Genomic DNA, 23574 nt, shown 5'->3' with positions numbered 1-23574 from the left:
GCTTGATAAGCATAAGCTGATAGCAGCGGATGAATGGGCCGTTCATGAATTTGGTTGGCTGCCTGAAGGTTGAGAGCACATGTTGAGTGTGCCGCAGCTGGGATACTTGTGGACCTGCAAAGGAGGTGTGGAGTTTGGGCGGTTGAAGAGCGAATATGAGGTGAGGTTGAAGTCGGATTACTCGAAACGGAAAGGCCGAATCTGCGTATGTAAGCTGCAACGACGACTCAGTCGCGCAACCTGCCGATAACAAATAATGATCAGCGCCGTCAGAATCATGGGAGCGACGGCTCTCGTCCGCGTCCGTATGCCAGCCGCAGTTGCCGCATGCTTCTACTTGCTAGTGTTGCTTCATCTCTGAAAGCATTCTCTCATCCAAGAATTCTCAATGCATGAACTTTTCTCGGCAAAATCCTGGCATGGCAACCGCTCTCACAGCTATGACGTCCCGTTCCCCGGCTTTACTTCCATCTGAGGCTCTGCTCTGAACATCTTTTTCAGTAGCGTAGCCGCGCCCAAGAACGGGACATCGTCACCGCCGTTACCATCGCACGTATGAGAGCGCGCTAGACAGATCTTGGCTCGGATAAGATCGGCGCCAAGCTGAAGAGGCTGCAGAGCCGCCGCATGTGCACGGCCGGTCCGACCCTGCATGGCATGGCATCAGCGTCCGACCTGTGACGTCAATATGGTTATGTTGAGACGAAGATGCATCAATCTCTCGTAACGGAGACAGACACGACCACGGAACGACCGAGCTGAGCGCGAGTGGAAGAGTCCCAAGGTAGTCAAGAGCTCTGCGTACCTGCATAACTGGCGCAAGCTGCTTGGCCGGATGCTATGTGGCACAAAAATCGTTGATATTCGATGCTCTTCACTGGTCGGCAGTCCCGCCCGCGACTAGTACTCTAGCATTCATCTCCAGGGTTCGCCTAATCATGGTGTTAGCAACTCACCATGACGCAAAGCGTAGAAATCTCGAGCTAGCACAAAAATAATCCTGCCGAGCGCTCTTGTTCCACCCCAAGCGTCTTCATATGCTCATCGAGATTGGCCCAAGGCTGCTCGCTCCACCAACAGACCCTGCTGGGTTCGCCTGGTCTCCACAGTTCATCTGTGCCGCTCTCTCAGCAAACCTCACGCCGCATTGCAACACCAGGCCAAGCCCGAGAGACTGGGAAAAATCGTTATCTAGTCTACTCCACGTGTCTGACGACCTGGTGAAAATGTGGGCTCGGTGTGGATCGGCCGGTGGGTATCCCACGCTGGGTGTGTGCCGAAGTATTCTCGAGGACATGAGGATCATCTTTTAAAGGCACCCTCTCCCCGCTCAGAATCCCCCGTATCTCACTCCAGCTTTTTGTTGTTTTGACCATCCTTCACCATGCCAGGCGTAAAGGACAACGACTCCGGAGTGCCCACCTACTGGGGGCAATCCGGTAGGATGCTTCAAGTTCTCATCACCATGGTCGCGACTACCGACTTCTTGCTCTTTGGTTACGACCAAGGTGTCATGAGTGGTATCATCTCCGCCCCCGCCTTTACCGAAGCATTTCCCCAGGTCCACGACACCAACTACGAAGGTTTCGTTGTTTCCATCTACGCCGTCGGATGCTTCTTGGGCGCCGTATTCATCTTCCTCTTCGGTGACAAGCTCGGTCGTCGCAAGTCCATCTTCCTTGGTGCTTTCGTCATGGTCGTCGGTGTCATCATCCAGATCGCAACTGTGCCCCCTAACGGCGGCGCTACCGCTCAATTTGTCATTGGACGTTGTATCACTGGTATCGGAAACGGTATCAACACATCGACTATTCCCACCTACCAAGCAGAGTGAGTTTCTTCGCCGCTGCATTCTGCAATGATACTAACGTGCAATAAGATGTTGTAAGGCCAAGAACCGTGGAAAGGTTATTTGCGTCGAGGGCAGCATGGTTGCCATTGGTACGCTCATCGCCTACTGGATCGATTATGGATGTCTCTACGGCCCCGATGACTTCACCTGGAGATTCCCCATCGCTTTCCAGTGTGTGTTCGCATTCATCGTCATTGCTTTGATGGTTCAACTACCCGAATCACCGCGATGGCTCCTCACCCATCACCGCGAGGAAGAAGCTGCGACAATTCTTGCTGGTCTGAACGGTCTCCGTCGTGACGACCCCGAGGTCCTGCTTCAAATGGGTGTTATCAAGGTATGCTGTTCGCAAGGCTGGCGGTGGCGGCAAGGTCCCTACCAAGCTTCTCTTCACCAACGGCAAGACCCAGTACTTCCGCCGCATGATCCTCGGAGCATCTTCGCAATTCATGCAGCAGTTGTCGGGTTGCAACGCTGTCATCTACTATTTCCCCATTCTTTGCCAGAACGCGCTCGGCACCGACCACAACCTCGCCCTTCTTTTGGGAGGTGTGAACATGGTTGTCTACGCCATCTTCGCGACTACATCTTGGTTCGTCGTTGAGCGTGTCGGTCGCCGCAAGCTCTTTTTGATCGGTACCGTTGGACAATGCTTAGCCATGGTTCTTACCTTCGCTTGCCTAATTCCCCCGTCCGAAACTGGCGCTGCCAACGGTGCTGCTGTTGGTCTGTTCATCTACATTGCCTTTTTTGGCGCTACCTGGTTGCCACTCCCCTGGTTGTACCCTGCCGAGATCAATCCTCTCAAGACTCGTGCGAAGGCGAACGCTTTCAGCACGATCAACAACTGGTACGTAAACCATATGCACGGATTGCATGCGAGACATACACTGACTTCGGAAATCTAGGCTCTGGAACTTCTTCATTGTCATGATCACACCGGTTCTGATCGATAGCATTGGATGGGGAACTTACCTTTTCTTCGCCGCACTCAACGCCTGCTTCTTCCCAGTCATTTACTTCTTCTACCCGGAGACTTCCGGCCGTTCTCTCGAGGAGATTGATCTCATCTTCGCCAAGGGTTTCATCGAGAACAAGAGCTACGTGCTAGCAGCTAAGGAGCTTCCTATGCTCGAGGAGGCCGAAATCGCGCAATACTCTCGTGAGCTCGGTGTCGACATGCACGACGAGGAGGCTGTTTCATCCGATGGCTCGATCAAGGAGAAGAACCGTCGTCAGGAGGACCTCCTGCCCCAGCAGCCCGCCCAGGTTTAAGGGCCTTGCATTGTTAGCGAAAGCGCAGGTCGCCATGATTGCGAGTATGCGCACCGTGTGCGCTGCAGCGTTGAAGGTTCGACGCCAGTACTGAGTACGTGAGGAGGAAAGATACCCGACGCATCAGTCGTCAAGAGCGCAACGCGGATGTTGCCTCTGTCAGGGAGGAGGAATATTGAAAGCAGATTGGCCTTTCATTTGTTTCGGAGCATCGCTTGCGTCTCTCTTTTCCGCATATCTGCGACATGCTATAGACAGTGATAGACCGTCTTATACCCACTAGACAATCGCATGCTATTACTTCCACTTCGGTACCATTCATCAGTTGCAATAATAATTCGTGCGCGTTTTGTTTGAACTCGACGTACTATCATAGAGCAATTGTTGTCCTATTTATAAGCCTGAACTGAAATGATAGCTAATAAGTATGTTGCGAAGAGCTCAAATAACCTCAAAACTAAGAAAGCTTAACTAGATTGCCCTTAGATAGTGCTTAGAATCCTTACGCACAGTGCGCACGAATCATTGCGGCACTCGGTCACACGAGTTCGACAGGAAAGAAAGAACATCTTTCAATTGCTCTGAAATTTTCCCCTGGTTTTGATCCTCCTACATAGCTATTAGTCAATAGACCAAGACACCACATTGATCTCCTACAGTCTGAGCTTCAAGTCCTTCTCCGGCCGCCCTTGACGGTGCACGCCCTATCGAACATTTAATCAAATATGCCTTATACTTTACAAAAATAAAGCCTACAGGTACTGTTGGGCCTCTAGGCCGACAATCGAGGACTCAGTGCACTTGACGATGATTTTCGCCGCGCCCAAAGATAGGCATTTACAAGGCCCGCATCAATGCGTAGCTTCAGACTTCAGAAAGTGATATGATAAGCGTATGAGCGAAGATTTGATAAAGGCTGGGGCACATTTTGTCTGCTTGGCCTTGATAAGTCTCACCTGCACCTTTGGCTAGCACAGTAACGTGAATAGCGGGGCCAGCGAGAATGGCGTGGGTTTTATCAATAGTGAAGACCTTCTCGATGATATTGTCTTTAACCAATCTACGCCCCAAACTTCGATCAAGCCACGCGTATGGTTTACCCTTCTACAACCCAGATACCAGCCGCTACGGGTTGATCGAAGACGATGTTTCGCCACAACACTATGCAATGTCCAATGGCGGTGTCATTAAGGTTTGTCGTGTGCAGATTCGCAACATGCAGCAGGCGGGACATGATATCGTCAATCTCTTCACCATGCACACAACAGTGGTATCGAGTCTCCGCTGCCCGCCAAGTCGATAAGCACAGCGGGCACCACTGGATGTGTACGACGGAAGAAACGCATTCGCGACCATGGAATGGACTTCATCACCTACGAGGTATGTGGCGAGTCAGAACGTCATCTTGTGGGTGGGATCAAGGTCGACATCACTGCCCGCTTTGCACCTACATGAAATAAGCTAACAGTCTTTAGAGATATACTTATGATACGCTTGGGGGAGCCTGAAGATATACGCAGCTATAAAATGTTCCAACTACTTCTAACTATATCTTTGAACGTATACAAGCCAACCTTTCGCCTCCAGGCAGGAATTTCGCCACGCCTCGTGTAGCTAGGGTCATCCTGTTACACGAGGAAGGCACGCTCGAAGCACTTCTGAGCACCACCGACGGTACACCCCGTGCATGATGATTTGAGAGATACTTGAATCTTACAAAAAAATGGTGGGATGCGTGACAAGAGACTTCCGGCGTTGGTTGAGCTATACAGAATCTGCGAGCCAATCTTGGAGCTTACACGTGACGTGAAGACCCAAGCTGCACAGCTCGAGAGAGGAAAGCATCACCAGCAGACCCTGACCTTACCTCAGAACCCCGCTCGGCTCGCAAGCTTCACTCATCACCATCCACGCCGGGGATGAACAACAGCGGCGCCAATATGAAGGAATGAACTGTGCGAGAATAAGATGCCTTTTAGGCCGGGTGCACAGACTTTCGCATCAAGCAAGTTCATCAGGAAAAGGCTAGGGTTGCAGAGACGAAGGGCATGAAGGACGGATGTGACAACACATCGGCCGCCATTTCTAAGCCGGCAGACGGATCACAGCTAGGCTGAAACTCGTTGCCGCACGAAAATAAGACAGAGAAGAGCGTGCAAATTGAGTAAGATAATTTGCAGGCAGAGGCTTGAAGAAAGGGGGCGAAAGAAACTGGAGGAGCTCCGAGGACGTTTGGCGAGAACAGGAGCAGCCCCCCCGGCTCCGAAAAGTTGATACAGAAGTGTGGCGAGCTTTTGCAGGAAGTCATGGGAAAGGGGCGACGATGATGAGTCCGGTAGGTAGCGTATGGTATGGAGGAATACCTGAAATTCAAACGGTGCTGCCATGTCCACCTAATACACGTATATGAAGTCCTCGTTCTGCATGTCAGTCAAGTCACTGAATCCGTTGTCTGTCTCCTGCCCTTGCCTCCTTCCACCCTCTTCCACCTCCACGACCTTGCAAAGCGCCATGTCCGCCTTCTTCAACATACTCTCATCCAACCTCACCGCCGCTTTGCCTACCTCCTCTCTCCTCTTCGCATGGCGCCTATTAAGCAGCGCCAGATATATCGGAATCAGCAAAGAAACAACCCCCACAATGACAAACATAACCAGGCTCGCACTGAGACCTGGTCGATACAGCGGCGCATCGTCGAGTGAGAAAAGCAGCGGGCCGATGACGTTGCCAGCACACATTCCGACAAAGACCACGGCAGATGTGCATTTCTTCTTCGTGTCTCCCGCGGTGTTTTGGATGTGCCATGTATATATGATAGGCGTGATGGCCGCGAGACAGGATACGAGGTAGTATCCGAACAGCAGCACGCCCTTGTATCGGCGTGGAACCGTCAGCATCATGACCGTACCGACGATAGGCAGAACCGAGACCAGCGCTATCGCGAGGCCTTTGCACTTGAACCTCGTGGCGCCCCAGCTGGATCCCAGGATAGCGATAATTTGGATTGCGCCGAGCGGGATGTTGAAGAGGATGGCTTCGAAGTTGGTGTAGCCGAAGTCTTTGATGATTAGGTTGCCGAAAGTACCGATGCCTCCACTTGAGATGCTGAGAGGTGATGTGAGTGATTGCTTTTGCGTCAAGGCGTGGGTTTTGTAGACTTACGAGATGGCGACGATGATGACGAACCAACACCATGTCTTCAGGTCTAGGAACGTCTCACGTACTTGTTCCCACTTCCAGATACCGGATTGCACGCCCATTTGATTTGCTCTCAGTCGCTCCGTTGCGATGACCTTCTCGCGATCTGTCAGGTATTTCGCTGACATTGGCGAGTCGGGCATGAAGACTAGGACAACGAAGCCATAAAGGACGGTCAGAAGACCGCAGAAGAGGAAGATGATCTGGTACTTGTACAGCACGTCACTGTGGATGTGTCCAAGTCCATAAGTGAATAGCGATCCGACGATGAACGTAACTCCGTTCATAGCTGACCAGGACGCAGTCCGCAATGTCTGCTCGCTCCGTCTCCACCACATCGTTGTAGCGGCGACGCAAGCGGGCGCAATCATAGCCTCGAAGCTGCCAAGTAAAAACCGAAGACCAAGGAGACTATGGAAGCTGGTGCAGGATGACATGATAGCTAAACTAGAGCCCCAGAGGAGGACCGCACCAGCAATGACTTTCCCGGTTGGAAGCTTGACGAGGAGGAAGGCCGCGAGGGGTTGCATGACCAGCTGAGCGAGGTAGAGGATAGAACTGAGCCATGAGTATTGCCTCCCAACCAGACCAGCATCTTTCTGTATCCCGAAGATGGAGACGTAAGACAGGCTGGACTTATCGAGTTGCTGGAAGAAGTATGCGCCGAGTAGGAGTGGTAGGACACGGAGATCGATGCGCTTCAGGACTGCACGCTCTTCCTTGTACGTGAAGGAAACGTTTTCCACGCGAGCGTTTTCGAGGAACTTGGCTGCAGCATCGACCTTTTGTGAACAGGTTGTTTGCGACGTCTGCTCAATGTGAGTGATGGCGTCTTTCTCATCGTGAGGTGTTGCCATTGCCGCGGGATACAACGGAGAATAACGATGGCCTTGACGTCGTATTCGCAGCCAATCCAAGCTGTGCATAGCCTCAGGGCGTTGAACAGGCTACGTACTGCGTTATTCTGGTTCCCGTCCTTCGTAGTGCTATGACGAAGAAGCGCTACGGCGCATCTTTCCTCTTTATCACCTCCACGCCTGGTCATGTGCTACCGAGAGTTGGCCTTTGCTCCGGGTAACCAGATCCTTGGGCCATGCAACTCATCCTTCGACATGGTACATCCCTTGGAAGAGTTGGGTATCCACGTATAAGCTGCTCGACAACCTTCAGGGACATCGTTCCGCATCTTGATTAAACTCTGGCCATTAGCAGAACTCAAATCAAGTCAAGCACCACTTTTGATTTGTCGAGCTCCGTCCGGCATGCGACCCGATGTGCAAAGGTACCGCTCACTGACAGGGGCTCAGTCAGCCCATCTGTGCACAGTAGGTATGAGTGCCTTCCCCGCATGTCAAAGGAGGTAGGATGTGCTGCTTCGGGCCTTTATCGGCCGAGCACCGATGCGCTGAACATCTCACCGTCGTCTCAGGTGCAGTTTGAATATCCAAACATTTCAGTAGATTCCAGGTTCAACAATCATTCGCATTCATGGCAGAGGCCTCGAAGCAAAAGAAGTATGCCCTGATTGGCACCGGCGGTCGTTCTTCATTCTTCTACTCCGCAATCGCAACGACCTACAAAGCGACTTCAGTAATAGTAGCGCTATGCGACACAAACCAAACACGTCTTGATTACGCAAATGCACAACTGCAATCACTCGGCCACGCTTCTATACCAACCTACAAGGCCAAGGACTTCGATCGAATGATCGAGGAAACAAAACCAGATGAAGTGATTGTAACTACCATCGACCGCACACACAACATCTACATCGTACGCGCTCTGGAACTAGGATGTAACGTCGTCACTGAAAAGCCCATGACCATCGATGCGCCGCGTTGTAAGGAAATCTTCGACGCGGTCGAGCGAACAGGCCGCAAAGTCCGCGTGACGTTCAACTACCGCTACGCACCCCACAACACCAAAGTATGGGAGCTCCTTCGATCTGGTGCCATAGGCGAAGTGACGAGTATACACTTCGAGTGGATGCTCAACACATCGCACGGCGCAGACTACTTCCGGCGCTGGCACCGCGATAAGCGGAACAACGGCGGATTGCTCGTGCACAAATCGACGCACCATTTCGACCTCGTCAATTTCTGGCTAAACTCACGGCCAGCGACGGTGTATGCGCAGGGCGATTTGAAGTTCTATGGACGCGAGAATGCGGAGAAGCGTGGTGTGACTGAGTTCTACGCGCGGGCGCATGGAAGTGAAGTCGCGAAGCAGGACCCGTTCGCTTTGCATCTGGAGGACAATGACAAACTCAAGAAAATGTATCTTGACGCTGAGCATGAAGATGCGTACTATCGCGACCAGTCAGTCTTTGGCGACGGCATCAGCATCGAGGATACCATGAATTTGCTGGTGCGGTACGAAAATGGCGCTGTGCTTACTTACAGTCTGACCGCGTATGCGCCGTGGGAAGGCTTCCGCGTATCGTTCAACGGAACTGATGGACGACTTGAAGTTGAAGTCGTGGAGAATAGCTATGTGAACAGTGGCGGTGCCCAATCTTTGGAAGGATCACTTGAGAGCCGCACCATCACTCTGCGGAGGCTTTTCGAGAAGCCGGTTGACATCGAGATACCTGATAGCGTTGGTGCGCATGGTGGAGGTGACGAAGTACTGTTAGCAGATTTGTTTGGGGAGCGTGGTGCGGAGATCGACCAGGACATGCGAGCTGCCAGTCATATTGACGGGGCTTTATCGATACTGACAGGTATCTGCGCGAACAAGTCGATAGCCACTGGGCAGGTAGTGAAGGTGAGTGATGTGTTTGTAGTGTAGTAGAACAAAATATGCAGGCTCCTTTCAGAGAAGAAGTCAACTTTAGAGAACACGTGGAATGTGTTTCGATACCAGAGTCATTGCAGGAATGGTGGATAGGTTTTTGGAGTGGGGCATTGATTGTGGGCAGAATGATCACTTCGTTCAAGCCTAGACGCTTTCATACCACGTTATTCATAGGAAAGTATTCGCCAAGTCCTCAAAGTATTTCCTGGCAACATCAAGCGGGAGAGTGACGCCCTTCGCTATCTCTGTCTCAGTAACTTTTCGACCGAGGGCTGCTTCCAGTACCCGTATCGTCGCCGCTTTATTGGGTTGATTCATGACCTTCAAGTTGACCGCATCATTCTCCGCTTCTTTGCCGCCGACAACTATCATGTGATTGTATTTCTTTGACCGGGCTTCCGCGACCTTCTTGCCAAGCGAGCGATCACTTATGTCGACGTCGATCGGAAGATGTATGGTAGAAAGTGGCAATGGCTTTGGCGAAGACGAGGATGCGGTTGATGGTGCATCGTGTGGTTGTAGGCCAGACAAGACTGCTTTGACACGTTCAATGTGCGCCTGAACATTGGCATCTGAATTCAGAGACAATATAGTCGCTGGACGCGGGGAGAGCCAAAATGGGTACTTCCCGGCGTAGTGCTCAATTAGCAACGCCATGAAGCGCTCTATTGAACCGTAGATGGCCCGATGAATCATGACTGGACGGCGCAGGGACGGATCAAGGCCCGTGTCCATTGTAGTTTGTGTTCCGGCCTCCAGCTCTTCTGGCGAAGCCTGGTATTGCAGGTCGAAACGCTGCGGTAATTGAAAGTCGAGCTGGATGGTAGCGGTTTGATGCTCCTTTCCGTTCGAGTCTTTCAGGATGATATCGATTTTTGGGCCATAGAATGCACCATCTCCTTCATTGATCGCCCATTCGCTGCCTATGCTGTCGAGAGCTGTAGATAGCTGTTTCTCCGCGCGATCCCATTCTTCAATGGTACCAATGAAGCTGTCCTTTGGCCTGGTCGATAGAAGTAGCTTGTACGGGCCCAGGCCAAACGTATTGTACACCATGCCCACGAATTTCAATGTCTGCTCAATCTCGGGCAGGATTTGATCCGGTCGGCAGAAGATGTGCGCATCGTCCTGGTGAAACCGGCGTACCCGTGTGAGGCCCGTTAATGAGCCCGAAACCTCATTCCGGTGTAACGCACTGAAGTCGGCGTATCGGATTGGAAGATCTCTGTAGCTTTTGATCTCATCTCTGAACAGAAGGCAATGTCCAGGGCAGTTCATTGGCTTGAGCCCGAACTCTTCGTCCTCGCCAACCTGTGCCTTCTCCGTTTGTCCTGTTGCGCCTCTGCCCTGCACACTGAACATGTCCTCGGCATAGTTCTCCCAGTGCCCTGATTTCTCCCATAATGACTTCTTGTATATGATGGGTGTGATGACCTCTTGGAATCCAAATTGAGGATACTGCGCCCTCAAGAAGGACTGTAGTTTCTGGAAGACGTATGCGCCATTGGGTAGGATCAGCGGTGACCCTGGGCTGAACGGGGATGTTATGAAGAGGTTGTGGACTTGAGCAAGCGTTCGATGATCTGTAGGAGGCGTCGGCGGGTCGGCGGTTGTGGGGTTCAATTGCGCATCTGCAGGCGCCTCGGAGGAGACGGTCACCGTGTGCTGCAACTGGCGAGGCGCAGAGCACGAGCAGCTCCGGAGAAAGACGCGTGCATCATGGAGTGTAACTCGAGACTTCAGCTGTGAGTGTCTGATAGCATGTAAAGCGAGTGAAAGCGGGCGCAGTGGTGGCATCGAGACGTTTAGCGAATTCATTCACATCTTAGACGAAGAAGCTCGTCTTTCTGAGCTAGCGCTGTTTCTTATCGATAAGAGCCGACACCTCGAATATGACGTAGCTTTTCGCGAACTCAATCACTCTATGGTGAAAGCTTGGAATAAGGCGCCAGGATCAAAAGCTTGAAACTGTGGTTGTATTTCTCTCCGGTGATATAATAAACGACCACCCACGGCGAAGAGCGACACAAGTATGCGAGTTCTGATTGGCTAGCATCACGTCACACGCAAGGCACCTGGGCAGTGGCCACCATATCTCGCCCAGCCTCCCACAACTACAACTCCCAGGCTCTACTTTTGATACTAGCTTACCTACTACCTCTTGGCCCTTTGGAAATAACATCTGGTGCAATCCAAAAACGATTACCTTGCATCAACTACCTCAACTCTACATCATCATCAACCATGGCCACTCGGTCACGGCGCATGCAGGGCAGCATAGGCAGTAGTTGGGATGAAGGCGGCTATTCTTCAGAGGATGGTGCATCAATACACACCGCCAGCAATTCTGAAGGCGAGGAGGGGTTTGAGGAGTCGGACAAGGAGTACACAGATAAAGCAACACCGTTGCTGTCAAGAAGCACACGTGCTTCACTGCCACAGCGACATGAGACACCGACCAACACACCAACCAGGGCAACAGCTCGCCATTCGCAAAACGGATCGTCACAGAGTACGCCACGACCCATCAAGTCCTCTCGTTCGACACCTCAATCAGTTGAGCCGAGCTTCATCATGCCTCGTGCCCCTATGAACAGTTCACTGGACAACTTGATGGATGACTATGCGAATGGTACGCCAACCCGCAACTCACAGCTTCGAAACCGGAAACAACGCCAGGATTCTCGCGCCTCACCAGGACCTAAGACATCTAGCCGCCGGTCTTCTAAGACTGCACGTCCAGTGGAGCAGGAGGATCCAGAGCTCGGCCCCTGGTGGTATGTGAATGCATTCTACCAGAACATCTTATCACCTTTCCTCGGATACTTTTGGGATATCTTCAGCTACGCCAACCGTCACTTTGTAAAACCCCTCCTCGGTTTCATCATGGGCATTGCCATCCTATTCTTCGGCATCCAGCTGGCATCCCGGGCCCTCCACTCGCAGATCAGCACAGCCCTCGCACCGCTCTGCCTGATCCCCGGCTCCTCATACCTCATCCCCACATGCTCCACCTCCACCCCTACAGAAGGCCGCGCGCAATTCGAAGAACTCATGAATGTCCAAGGCCGCTTCGAATCGATCCTCGACTCCTCCAAAGACACCTCGGACCTCCCCGCCATCATCAAAGACTCCGAACTCGCCATCCGCGACCTCCGCACCCTCGTCAAATCCTCCCACCTGCCCTCCCGCTCGCAACTTGCCGTTGAATTCGACTTCTTCGTGCTCACCGCCAAAGAAGCCTCCTCGGATCTCGCGCGCTACAACACCCGCATCGGCGCCGTCCTCGACCGCGTAATCGGCACAAACATCTGGACGTACGCCGTTCTCGACGGCTTGCAAAAAGACGCCGCGTCCACAGGCTTACTCGGCCGCGTCGTGGGTTCGCTAACCGCGTCGCCGAAGCGCAGCCTCGAGCAGCGCATCTACGACCAGTACATTGCGCACGTGACCAAGAACCGCGAGGAAATCGCCTCTCTGATCTCCGCCGCGCAGGCGCTGTTGATGGTCCTGACCAACATGGACGCCCGCCTCGATACCATCTTCTCGCTCGCCGTTAACGATGACGCGACCATTTCGCGCAACCACGACGAGCTCTTATCCCACTTGTGGACGAAACTCGGCGGCAACAAAGCTAGCGTAAAGAGTAATGTCAAGTCCCTCACGCTCCTGCGCGACGTGTCGAGTTATCGCAAGCGCGCGCTCACGCATGTGTCACAGACGCTGGTTAAGTTGCAGGAGATTCAGAGTGAGCTGGAGGTGTTGCATGATGATGTTGGCAGGCCGGAGTTGCTTGGGTGGGAAGGAGAGGGCGGGTTGGTGTTTCAGATGGGGGTTATTGATTCGACGGTGGAGAGGTTGAGGAGGGCGAGGGGGGAGAGTTTGAGGGTTGAGGGGGAGGGCGTGAGGAGGCGGATTAACGGTGTGGAAGGCGGTGATGTGAGGGAGTTACCGGGGGCGGGGACAACGAAGGTTGTTGATCTGAAGCGGTAGATGTGGTGTTGGATATCACTTTGGAGTTTCTATTCTGGCGTTCTAGTCTGATCTGTTTTCGACTTCACTACCCACCTACTTGTTACCACATACATAGATACCCCCTCCACAATCAAGCCCTAAACCATCTGCACTTCAACCAGACACCTCCTAACTCCTCCTTCACCTTCCCCATCCAACCCCTCAAACTCAATCTCGCCCGCAACTCCCCCTTTCTCGCCTACCTCCATGCGGAACCCATCCACGCTCCCACCCACGCCAAAATACACCCTCTTGGCCGCGACAACCGCCTTGCCCATCTTGACTTGCCGCATAATCTGCGTGATCGCATCCGTAAACGCCGTGCAACTCGCCGGGCTGTATATTGTCTCCGAGCCGAGGATGAATGTGTTTAATTCAGGCGTTGTCGGGATGAGGGAAGTGAAGGAAGAAGTCGGCGTCCAGGAGCCGGAGATGAACGTTAGGATAATGCCCTGGTTGGTGAGATGTTGTTTAAACGCATCCAGAATGTGCGGTGTGAGGTATACATCGCCATGTTCGTCCGCGCCCTTTAATGGATTCCCGCTCTCGGAGAAGAGGACGTGGCTTTGCGCATCGCCCATCTCCGCAATCCACGTTAACAGCACATTCGGCAAACTAACCAGCCTCAGAACATCGACGTTGTAATCCGTCAGCGTGAGATATCCCCTCCAGCTATTCCTCAGCGCCCACTGAAACACCAACAGACTAGGCAATGCGCTCCCGCACCCCATCTCAAGTACGTGCTCGACGCGCGCTAAATCGTCGAGATCCTTGCGCGGGCCACGGTCGAGCAGGTAGCGGCAGAGGTCGAGGCTGCATTCCCACGTCTTGTATCCGCCCTCGTAGATGTTCGTCTGGAGGTCGGAGTTATCCAAGCCGGACAGTAAGTGTGGGTTGGAGTTGTCGTCTTCGGCCATGAGTTGCAGGCGGACGTCGAAGAGTTCGCGGCGGGGGAGGCGGGTGGTGTGGCCGAGGGGGGAGGTTAAGGCCAGGGTGGAGTAGGAGATTTTATCGGGGAGGGAGGAAAGCTGGGTAGTGTGTTAGACATTGTTGGTTTCTATTGATTGTTTTTTGTGGTAAAGGTGGTTTCGGAGTATGTCGCGTACCTACCATTTCGTCCAAGTCATGTGATCTGGCTGGAATAGGTGGTGGTCCGTTCGCGTCAGTTGCTTGGCCTTGCTCTTGCTGGTTCTGCGGAACCACATCGTTTGGGTCTTCTTCTATGTCGTCGCCTGAGAATCCGAAGCTGAAGGACATGGCTGTGTTTGCTTGTTGGTACTTTGAGATTGTGGTGGTATATGGTTAGCTGGTATGGCACTGGGGAATTTTTGTAAGCTTATCGATAACGATGATGGCGCGTGCACGAGTGAATGTGGCGCGTAACAAACAAACGCAATACCGAGCAGCACACATTCAGGCGCATGAACGAAATGTGATTCGATTATTCGTACCCAATGCGACTGACCCGTGTAGTGTGTAGCCGCGAACACATTGTGGTATTCAACCACGGATACTGTGTCGAGACCCGAGGGGAACTCGAACTATGGCTAGACCCTGTTCTTCTTCGCATTCGTGAATACAAATGTATGTCCAGCCAGCCAGGCGACCCTATCGATTTAACGATGAGTTTCTCGTGGTGCACATAGCTCAAGAGTACCTAGCTGCTTGGTTCCGTCTTCTCAGCGCACGTTTGTGCGCGTTACCGAGTTTCTTCCATGCGCACTATTACGGCGAAGTCAATCCCCCCGCGTACTCAGTGTCTAGTCCTTGGGCCCGCCTCCATTCTGCTGATCCTCCTCTTTGACGCGCTTGAGCTGAGTCTCACAAGCTTTCAGAGTGTCGTCTGATAGCTCCCAGCCAGTGGTGTCGATGCCCTGAGCCTGTGCCTCGGCGATGATGTTGTTGCGCGCGACGATCTGCTCGCGAAGGTACCTGACGGTGGCATCTAGAACAACGGCCTCACTGCGGCCTTGACCCTCCATACCTGGAACGATGGAGGCAAGTCGATCAAAGCCCTCCCGGATGGCCTCGCGACGCTTCTGCTCAGATTTGATATGGTTCGACTTCTTCTGCGCCTCGGTAAGACGGGGGCGATCGGCCGCATTGGTTGGGCTCTGGGAGCTTGCCATGGTCGGCTCTGACGGTGGACTTGGGAAGACGGAGGACTTGGGTGTCTCAGGAGGTAAATGCCGATTGGCCTTGTTTACGACGCGTGTAGCGGATGTCGCAGTGTGTTGACGCGACGCAGCCCTTGAGAAGATGGTGCTTCCAAGTGTAGGTCAGTACAGTTCAATAACGAATGATTGCGAAAGCGCGTAAGTGCTTGAGTGAAGCTAGTTCTTGTGCTCTGTCAAGGTGGTGGTGTGTATAGTGGGCCAGTTGTGAGGGTACTGTCTATGGGTGACAAGGACATGGCCGCAAGATGTTCATCGGAAGTGAATGCCTAGCTCAGGTGCTCATGTGCTCCGGCTCCGGCGCTGGCATGCGTATGTAGAAGCAAAACAGCACGAGGTTCGTCGCGGACGAGAGGCATTCGCACATGAAGATTGACGTAAGACGCGCACGTGCTAGTCTGTGGGTCGCTCCTGCACGTTTCCGTGCTGACCATGTCGCTCGCTTGAGATGATTCGAACGTCGAGCTGGTGGACTGGGGTCGGCATAGTGCCAAATCGGGGAGCCCATGGCTTGAACATGATTGCAAGCACGCCTGGCAGTGAAGGCAGTGTTGCTGTACCTACTTTGACTCGTAGACGCGCGTGGCCGTGGTGCAGAATGTGGTTGTTTTGTTTGGTCGGGTGGGTAATTAAAGGTGTTGTTTCATGAGCGGAAGTTGGTGGTGCCCTGTCCTGGTCAACTTTACCCACCACCAGCGAGTGACGCAGGTCTGTGGAGCTGCAGCCACAACGAACACGGTCGACGACGCCCAGCCCGACCACAATTCCCCGCGCTGCTGTAGACACTGAAGACGAGAAATTGAAGGCAGGAGAAGAAGTCGCGGTGGCACACGAGAGCCCACAGAAGAAGAATCGGCCCCACCATCTATCTCACTGGGCAGCTGCGGCCTCTGAACGCCCGCATCAGTCGGCCAACTGGACATGCGCCCAACGAGACTCGCACTTCCTGAACGACGCCACACCCTCACCACCCCCCGGCCATGGAGACGTCGCGCGGCAGCAATCGCAGGATAAACAGCATCCAGGCCCAGGAGCGCCTGCAGCGAAACCGATCCGGCTCCCGCAGCAGCAAACGCATCGTCTCCTCCCAGGATGCCTACCTCTATGCCCTCCGCGTGGCATACCTCGCCTACCTCCTCCAACCGCGCCAGAAACGAGTCCAGCACGTGCCTGCAGCCCCGAAGCCGGTGCAGCGCTCGTCGACGTCGGTGACAGATCTCGTCAAGGACATCTCCCTGATACGAGACTCGAAGAGCACCCGCTTTCCAAATGGCTTCATGGGCGAGCTGGACAAGCGCATCACAAAGGTGCTCATGGGCACAGAGAGGATGCCAGAATACAAAGATGCCACGGTGAAGCGGACATTCGCCGTATTCCTAAACGAGTTCAAGGACCCTCGTTTCCGGAAGAACATGGACAAGGACAGGAGAGTCGAGGATCTGCTGTTGATTTTCTTCTCCAACGCCACAAAGGAGCTGCAGAAAGGGAAGGCGCCCACAGAAGACGGCTGGAGGCTCATGGTCGACCGCCACGTGGCACTCTTTATCCGCCTCATCAGCTCTACGCTAAAGGACAATGACTGGACTAGGGACCGACCAGAGCTCGCTCAGCGATTAGCCACCATGGAGAAGAAGTTATTGGTACACGACCAAGACCTCTCCTCTGGCGACCAGCGCAATGGCGGCTCAGGCAGCACAACCGTCGAGGTCGAAGTTCCACGATCATACGAGGTCAAAGACATGCCACTTGTACTGGTCGTATCGCGCATGTTCTCAGTCTCATACTCCGATGTACAGGCGGACATCAACAGATACAAATCTGTGTGGACGGAGAGGGCGGCGTTGCAGGATCTCAAGACCTACCAGGCCCATCTCAGCCTCATGACCAGGAAGACTTTGAACCGTGATGACTTCGACCTGGATGACGCATACGAAGCCTGGAAGCACCAGGAGGCTCCTGACATTTCGCAAATGATTCTGGCCATTCTACAGTCCAGCCCAGAGCTTGCAAAGAGCTCTCCGGGAAATTCCGTCCCTCAGTTCAAGCCGCAGTCCCCAACAGATCCTCCAGAAAACGGCTCATCGTATGTCATAGATCAGCCAGTGGATGTGGGTGGACTGGACATCAACGACGACGATGGGACTTCATATACCTTCATCCCGCCAGACCCACGGGCTTACTACCGAGCCATCGTCAAGGAGGCCCTGACGTACGATCTGGCTGATGAGCAGCTACAGGCGAGCGAAGCAACTGGCGATACGCCAGCCATGAAGCTCTTATCAAAACAGTCCACAGAGTTGCTAAACGAAATAGCCGTGCGATGGCGAGTACCTCCATCTTCAAGACTAATTCTACTTTTGGACGTAATCCGCGAGAAGTACATCAACCAGGAAATCACGCTAGATACCCTCGATGCAGCTTTTACTTACATTAAAGAGCCACCGCCGCCGCCAACCGACAAGAAGTCAAACAGAATGAGCCACATCCCCGTGCAGCAAGATTCGCTATTTGATCGCTCCAAGTGGACTGTGCAGGACTATGCGCTCAATCAGCAAATTTTATCGTCGCTCAATGATGCCTTGTTGCGCGAATTGTTCGAGTTACTCATGCACGTATACGATAACAAAGCTCCGGCAGTGGGGCCCATAATGTACATCTTGGAAAACCACATCTACGATGACCCAGGATTTACCGGAACACCCGAGGATCTTGACCAGTTTGCTGAGCAGCTCAAACAGGGCTTGAAGCAAAAAGCGGCAGACGTGTATGGCGAACTTCTTGCAAAGCATATTCCTGAGACCAAGGACGAGTGGGAATTTTTCCATGTCATCGAACTAGGACGGGCAGTAGTCAAATTGTGCGAGAAGATCCAGAAGCGATATCGCAAAAATCCAGAAGTTATGGGTGTCAGCCCTATGATGTGCCTCGTGGAGGAAGTATTCCCGTCGTACGCCGCAGATGCCCGCGATCTGGTAGCGCGGATACTTGAAGTCGTCCACAGCAAAGGCGAGACAGTCCCGATCCAGGATGGTTTTGATCTCTACAAAGAGCTTGTTGAGATTCGCCAGATTCATGGCCAAGCTCTGCCGAACAAGAAGTTTGCTTTCAAGATTGAGGATCTCCTTCAAGACTTTGTTTGGCGATGGATTGAGATGACTGACGCAAACTTGATTGGTTGGGTCGAGAATGCTTTCAAGGCAGATCAATTCCAAATCGAATCACAGAACCCCGTCCCTGCCGACGACGAGCGACACAGTGTTTCAGTGGTGGACATATTTCGATCGTTCAACCAGAGCATTTTGCAAATCGTGGACCTGCATTGGGACGATGACTTCCAGTACGCAAAGTTTATGACCGCCGTATCCAAAGCCATTGGTATTGCGCTTGCGCGGTACTGCGAGCTTGTCGAGCAGAAATTTGGCAGAGAAATGGATCGTATGACACCCGAACAAGAAGCAGCTGCTCGTCAAACGAGGCAAGAGAAGTGGATCTCCCTGGCCAAAGACCTCTACACGCAAAGGGAGAAGGTCGAGCCATTCCAGTTCTACCCTGAGGTGAGTTCAGACCCATGCTTTCATGTCTGTATAGCTAACAGATTAGTCTCTCGTCAAGTTGAATAACATCGAGTACGCCATGCATCAGCTCGACAAGCTCGAACATGAGATTGGTGTCGACGCGTGTGCGGAAGTTATCCTCAAGCATGGCCCGCCGCCAACACAACGCATTCGCAACAATAATTACATGTTCACGATCAAGATCATCGAAGCTGAGGACCTCAAGGCTTGTGACATCAATGGGCTTAGTGATCCCTATGTTGTTCTAGGCGATGAGTTTCAAAAGCGACTAGCGAAGACTAGAGTCATATATGGCAACCTGAACCCTCGGTGGGACGAATCCATCGACATCACTACAAACGGGCCACTCAACATTGTCGCGACTATTTGGGACTGGGATGCTCTTGGTGACCACGATTGTGTTGGGCGCACCTCGCTCAAACTGGACCCATCACATTTCAGGGATTATATGCCACGTGAATACTGGCTTGATCTTGACACACAAGGTCGTTTGCTATTGCGAGTGAGCATGGAGGGTGAGCGCGACGATATTCAATTCTACTTTGGCAAGTCGTTCAGGACACTTAAGAGGACCGAGCGCGATATGACGCGGAAGATCACAGACAAGGTGAGTATTCTTGGACAACGCTCCAGTCCTGTGCTAACTCAAACAGCTATCTACTGTCATCAGTGATATTCTTTCTCGACGGACGTTGAGGGCTTTGACAAATAAGGGCATATCTGTATCATCGGTGACGAATTACTTCCGAGCAGCTCGACCTCAATCTGTCATCCAGGGACCCACGCCACAGGATGTCTCTCAGGCACTCGTACCGCTCTTTAGCTACTTTGACGATAATTTCGCCATTATGAAGCAAACACTCACGGATGCTGCAATGATCATGGTTATGACGCGATTGTGGAAGGAAGCACTCGCAACGATAGAATCGCTGCTCGTGCCGCCGCTATCTGATAAACCGTCACAACAGCGCCCACTTACACAGCAAGAGCTCGATATTGTTTTCAAATGGTTAAAGATGCTGTTCGAGTTCTTCAACGCCGCAGATGAGGAAGGTAACGTGGACGGTGTTCCTGTCGACGTGCTCAAATCGCCAAAATACCACGAGCTCCAGAATCTCAACTTCTTCTACTTTGAGCAAACAGAGGACCTTATCCGAACATCTGAAGCAATGGCTGCCGCCAGTGCACGCAGAGCACAGGAGCAGAACGCTCGAATGAACAGGATGTCAGCCCCAGCTAGTATGGGTCATCAATTCGGCGGTGCCGCAGGCTTGGTGGGTATGCCTACACGCAAGCACAAGACTATCATGCTGTCGAGGAACTTGGGCACGATGAAGAAAGCAAAGGAGGAGAAGAGGAAGGAAGCACAGGCTGAGCCCAACGACGACATGATTCTGAGGATATTGAGAATGAGGCCCGAAGCGGAGCGGTACTTGAAGGATCGAAGCAGGCAGAAGGTACGTCATGCACTTACTTCTCTTCATCATCGCAGTGCTCACAGCTTCACAGGAACGTCTCGCCGCTGCGCAGGCCGCAGAAGCCATTGTCCGCCAATCTCTCAACGCCGGCGGTGGTCGAATGACTGGCGGCATGGGACTAGGCGGTATCCCTCGACGGTAGACTCATCTTTCCCTCTCCCTCCCCATTCTCACTTGCATGTTCTTTTCTTCGCTGTCTGCTGTCTGATACCTCTTGCATTACATATCCTTATGAGTTCACTGTTGGCGTTTGAGGGCATTCTAGCTAATGGTAATGAATACCGGCGCTGGGGGCTTGATATGTGGAAGCACGATATGGAGTATGTGGTTAGGTAGATGTATAAGAATATGCTTCATGTATTAGGTGTCTCACTCTCACTAAGCACGTGGTTGCGCTCTCCTTCCGAACTTGATGCCAAGACGACTAGCGCGATTGGGGAGCCCACCTTTTCTTACTCCGCAGCGCAACGCTTACAACTCCACACTCCTCAACCTCATCTCGCGCTTGCTTTGCGCAGGATAGAGGGATTTGAGTGCGACGCTGTCTTCTTTGACGATAGCAAACGCGCTCGCGACACGCACACGCAACGACTACGACTACGACATTGCATGCAAGATGAGCGACGAAGAGAAAATAGCGAAGGGTCTTGCAAGACTAGCCCTCGCTAGTCCCATCGTCTGTTCAGAGCCTGCTGCAAAGCCGCCACCGTACGTATTAATAATGGCTTTGCCAACTACGACTTCTGACCTAAATCTATAGGAGTGTGTTCGACCGCATGATGACCATCGTCGTCGGTAACGAAAGATTCCAAATGCATCGAGGATTGCTATGCTTCCACTCTAGATACTTCAAGGCCTTACTCGACGGTCCTTTCAAGGAGGGCGGTTCCAATGTGCACACTTTGACTACAGTATCTCGAAGTATCTTCAGCATGTTCTATAACTGGGCCTACACGGGCCTAGTCATGAATACCTCCAATGTCGCAGATTCCGATCTCTCCTGCTCTGAGATTATATACATCTATGCGTTCGCCGATTTCCATATGGTGCCGCAACTGAAGGACAGGGCCGTCGAGCTGTACTTCTTGAAGGACACCAAAACGTGGGCCGTAAACCTCTGCAATACCCACGAGTTGTACGAAAAGACCTCAGAGTCATCTTTGCTACGAACACTGCACGTAGACCTGTTGATCGAGGCATATAATTTCAATGATTGGCGAACAAATTCGAAAGACATGCCCAATGAGTTCATTGCAGATCTCTTTGAGAGCTGTCGTGAGAGGAAGATTGTCCCAGGATCTTTATCTGCATTGGAAAAAGGTACAACATCCTTTCTCAAGAAGAAGAGGACCAGTTTCTGTGAGAAGTACCATGAGCATGGATATCCCGAGGCGCCCACAAGCGTCGAGAGCATTTCGTAAGTTACATTCGTCTTGTCTCTCTCAAGGTCACCATTATACGACTGACACCTCCATAGACGCACTTTTACGCCGGACGGCGTCGCTTGCACCTGTTGTGGTGAAGAAGGTCATGTCTTGGACATCTGCCCACGCCTCAGAGCTCGAGGCACCATCACGTGTTACAACTGCGCGCGAGAAGGACACATCGCACGTAATTGCCCTGAGCAGAAAGACTGGAGCAAGGTCAAATGCCGAAACTGCGATGAGACTGGCCATACTGTTGCGGTACGAACTATTGAACACCTGTCTCCTACTTGACACTGACAATGATAGCGCTGTCCGAAGAAAGCGTCGCCCGATCGAGCCACCTGGGTTGACCCTGCGACAATTAGAGCCGACGATTGGAGACAGCCTGCAACAACTGGGGGCGAGTGGTTGGGGAGAGCCCACAACATCAGAAGCGGGTGATTGGGGAGAGCCTATAGGACCTAGTGCGACTGGATGGGGAGGGGCTGCGGAAACTAGAGATGCGTGGTGAGCTGCGTCTTGCACAACTCATGCAAGTCTGTAGGAGGTCTTAACGTATGAGCATTTTCGTTGCTACATAGCACGTCCGTCCGCGATGTCCCCGAAGTTCTGCCTTTCATCCAGATGAGGTGTCCATACATCTTCATGTGACCGCAGCAGCGGCCATACGTAGCGAAGCTCTACGTCTTCTCTGTCAGCCTTCTGCTCTCATGATGTTCCGAATTGGTCCACTTTAGTCAACTCGCACTGTCATGACTGCTCCACCGGTTTCTCAAAGATGTAGAAAGGTTGACGTCTCCAACTCCGGCTGAATATACTTCATTTTCACCTTCGCCGCAGCTTTGGCTGTGAAGAAGCATGGACCAGACCGATTCGCTATTCGCAGTGGGGAAATGTCTGTCTTTTTAGGATACCGATGAGTATCCAAGCATCTTCTGAAATTTACGAGATTTTGTTGAACTTCAACATATGCGACCACACCGTCCCCTGTTCTACACCACACCTAGCCGTTTCGACCTCGCCAGAAGCTGCGCCTCTGATCCAGAGATTCTGTCATTAAGTGGAAATGAAATAGTTCACCATATCAGTTATTCTCCCGCAGCATGCCTACGCCCACTCCCATCAGCGCTACATAATCGTCTCCCTCTTCCTCCCCTCTCACCAATCATTATTACCACAAAATCTACATAAAATCCACCCACCTCATACACACTCCTGTGCACCTTCGCTACTCCCAAAGCCCCCCTTCACCCGCCAACAGCCCCCAAACCACACAATCACGATCAGGATCTAAAAACTCTCACTACTTCCGCAAGTCTTCGACATGGTCACTGAATTCCTCACACATAGCGATCTCCTGGAATTCAATATGACAGCTCAAGGGTCTGGGATATGAAGAAGTCACGAGTATAAAGCAGTTCCACTCGAATGAGGTGAAGTATTTGGATGTAGCAGTAAGTAGTGTTGCAGCTTTGAACACAAGTAAGCAGATTATCGGTGAGGGAGTAAAGCATTCACACGTTAGGGTGTGGGATGACGGCCTTCGTGGTGGCACGCAAAGGTTCTTGACATATGAATCGCATCTTGAGCTCTGGTATTTGAGAATGGAGTACGCAATACTGTATCTCTGGGAAACTCCTCTCTTTGTATTTCCAACAAGTTTGGGAAGGATTGGGATGAGTCTGTGTCAGGATGTATGTTAAGTGAACAAGTACACGAGGTGAAGTTCGAGATCTGGTGACAGTTAACGTTAGGTGGAAATGAGAAAGCGATGAAGACGGAGAG

General features: G+C 52.3%; 9 protein-coding genes across 9 annotated transcripts; 5 read left to right on the top strand and 4 right to left on the bottom strand.

Annotated features, from left to right (window-relative positions):
* Positions 1-1928: 1928 nt before the first annotated feature.
* Positions 1929-3127, top strand: SNOG_14211 (hypothetical protein; the record flags this gene model as incomplete). Its single annotated transcript, XM_001804356.1, is given in 3 exon segments — positions 1929-2189; positions 2206-2702; positions 2761-3127. 3 exon segments carry the CDS (start codon positions 1929-1931, stop codon positions 3125-3127), a joined length of 1125 nt encoding a protein of 374 aa, XP_001804408.1.
* A 1003-nt stretch (positions 3128-4130) lies between these two features.
* Positions 4131-4635, top strand: SNOG_14210 (hypothetical protein; the record flags this gene model as incomplete). Its single annotated transcript, XM_001804355.1, has 3 exons — positions 4131-4319; positions 4406-4507; positions 4603-4635. 3 exons carry the CDS (start codon positions 4131-4133, stop codon positions 4633-4635), a joined length of 324 nt encoding a protein of 107 aa, XP_001804407.1.
* Positions 4636-5520: 885 nt separating this feature from the next.
* SNOG_14209 (hypothetical protein) lies at positions 5521-7182 on the bottom strand (the record flags this gene model as incomplete). The annotated part of the gene is made up of 2 exons (XM_001804354.1): positions 5521-6232; positions 6290-7182. 2 exons carry the CDS (start codon positions 7180-7182, stop codon positions 5521-5523), a joined length of 1605 nt encoding a protein of 534 aa, XP_001804406.1.
* A 631-nt stretch (positions 7183-7813) lies between these two features.
* SNOG_14208 (hypothetical protein) lies at positions 7814-9115 on the top strand (the record flags this gene model as incomplete). Its single annotated transcript, XM_001804353.1, has 1 exon — positions 7814-9115. The coding sequence occupies one exon, from the start codon at positions 7814-7816 to the stop codon at positions 9113-9115; it is 1302 nt and encodes a 433-aa protein (XP_001804405.1).
* Positions 9116-9285: 170 nt separating this feature from the next.
* On the bottom strand, positions 9286-10918 carry SNOG_14207 (hypothetical protein; the record flags this gene model as incomplete). The annotated part of the gene is made up of 1 exon (XM_001804352.1): positions 9286-10918. The coding sequence occupies one exon, from the start codon at positions 10916-10918 to the stop codon at positions 9290-9292; it is 1629 nt and encodes a 542-aa protein (XP_001804404.1). The 3' UTR covers positions 9286-9289.
* A 447-nt stretch (positions 10919-11365) lies between these two features.
* Positions 11366-13114, top strand: SNOG_14206 (hypothetical protein; the record flags this gene model as incomplete). The annotated part of the gene is made up of 2 exons (XM_001804351.1): positions 11366-11753; positions 11865-13114. 2 exons carry the CDS (start codon positions 11366-11368, stop codon positions 13112-13114), a joined length of 1638 nt encoding a protein of 545 aa, XP_001804403.1.
* A 119-nt stretch (positions 13115-13233) lies between these two features.
* On the bottom strand, positions 13234-14392 carry SNOG_14205 (hypothetical protein; the record flags this gene model as incomplete). Its single annotated transcript, XM_001804350.1, has 2 exons — positions 13234-14042; positions 14242-14392. 2 exons carry the CDS (start codon positions 14390-14392, stop codon positions 13234-13236), a joined length of 960 nt encoding a protein of 319 aa, XP_001804402.1.
* Positions 14393-14560: 168 nt separating this feature from the next.
* SNOG_14204 (hypothetical protein) lies at positions 14561-15405 on the bottom strand. Its single transcript, XM_001804349.1, has 2 exons — positions 14793-15405; positions 14561-14743 (listed from the first exon to the last, which is right to left on the bottom strand). The coding sequence occupies exon 1, from the start codon at positions 15262-15264 to the stop codon at positions 14896-14898; it is 369 nt and encodes a 122-aa protein (XP_001804401.1). The 5' UTR covers positions 15265-15405; the 3' UTR covers positions 14561-14743; positions 14793-14895.
* An 884-nt stretch (positions 15406-16289) lies between these two features.
* SNOG_14203 (hypothetical protein) lies at positions 16290-21783 on the top strand (the record flags this gene model as incomplete). The annotated part of the gene is made up of 6 exons (XM_001804348.1): positions 16290-18863; positions 18910-19495; positions 19638-20345; positions 20386-20487; positions 20923-21070; positions 21123-21783. The coding sequence occupies 6 exons, from the start codon at positions 16290-16292 to the stop codon at positions 21781-21783; spliced, it is 4779 nt and encodes a 1592-aa protein (XP_001804400.1).
* Between the last annotated feature and the right edge of the window lie 1791 nt (positions 21784-23574).

This window comes from Parastagonospora nodorum (assembly GCF_000146915.1).
Source record: "Parastagonospora nodorum SN15 chromosome Unknown scaffold_30, whole genome shotgun sequence".
Lineage (NCBI taxonomy): Eukaryota > Fungi > Ascomycota > Dothideomycetes > Pleosporales > Phaeosphaeriaceae > Parastagonospora > Parastagonospora nodorum.
This window is presented reverse-complemented; position numbering and strand designations above follow the sequence as displayed.

Excerpts from the sequence above, each read along its gene's own strand:
- SNOG_14204 (XM_001804349.1), bottom strand. The coding sequence starts at position 15,264 with ATGGCAAGCTCCCAGAGCCCAACCAATGCGGCCGATCGCCCCCGTCTT.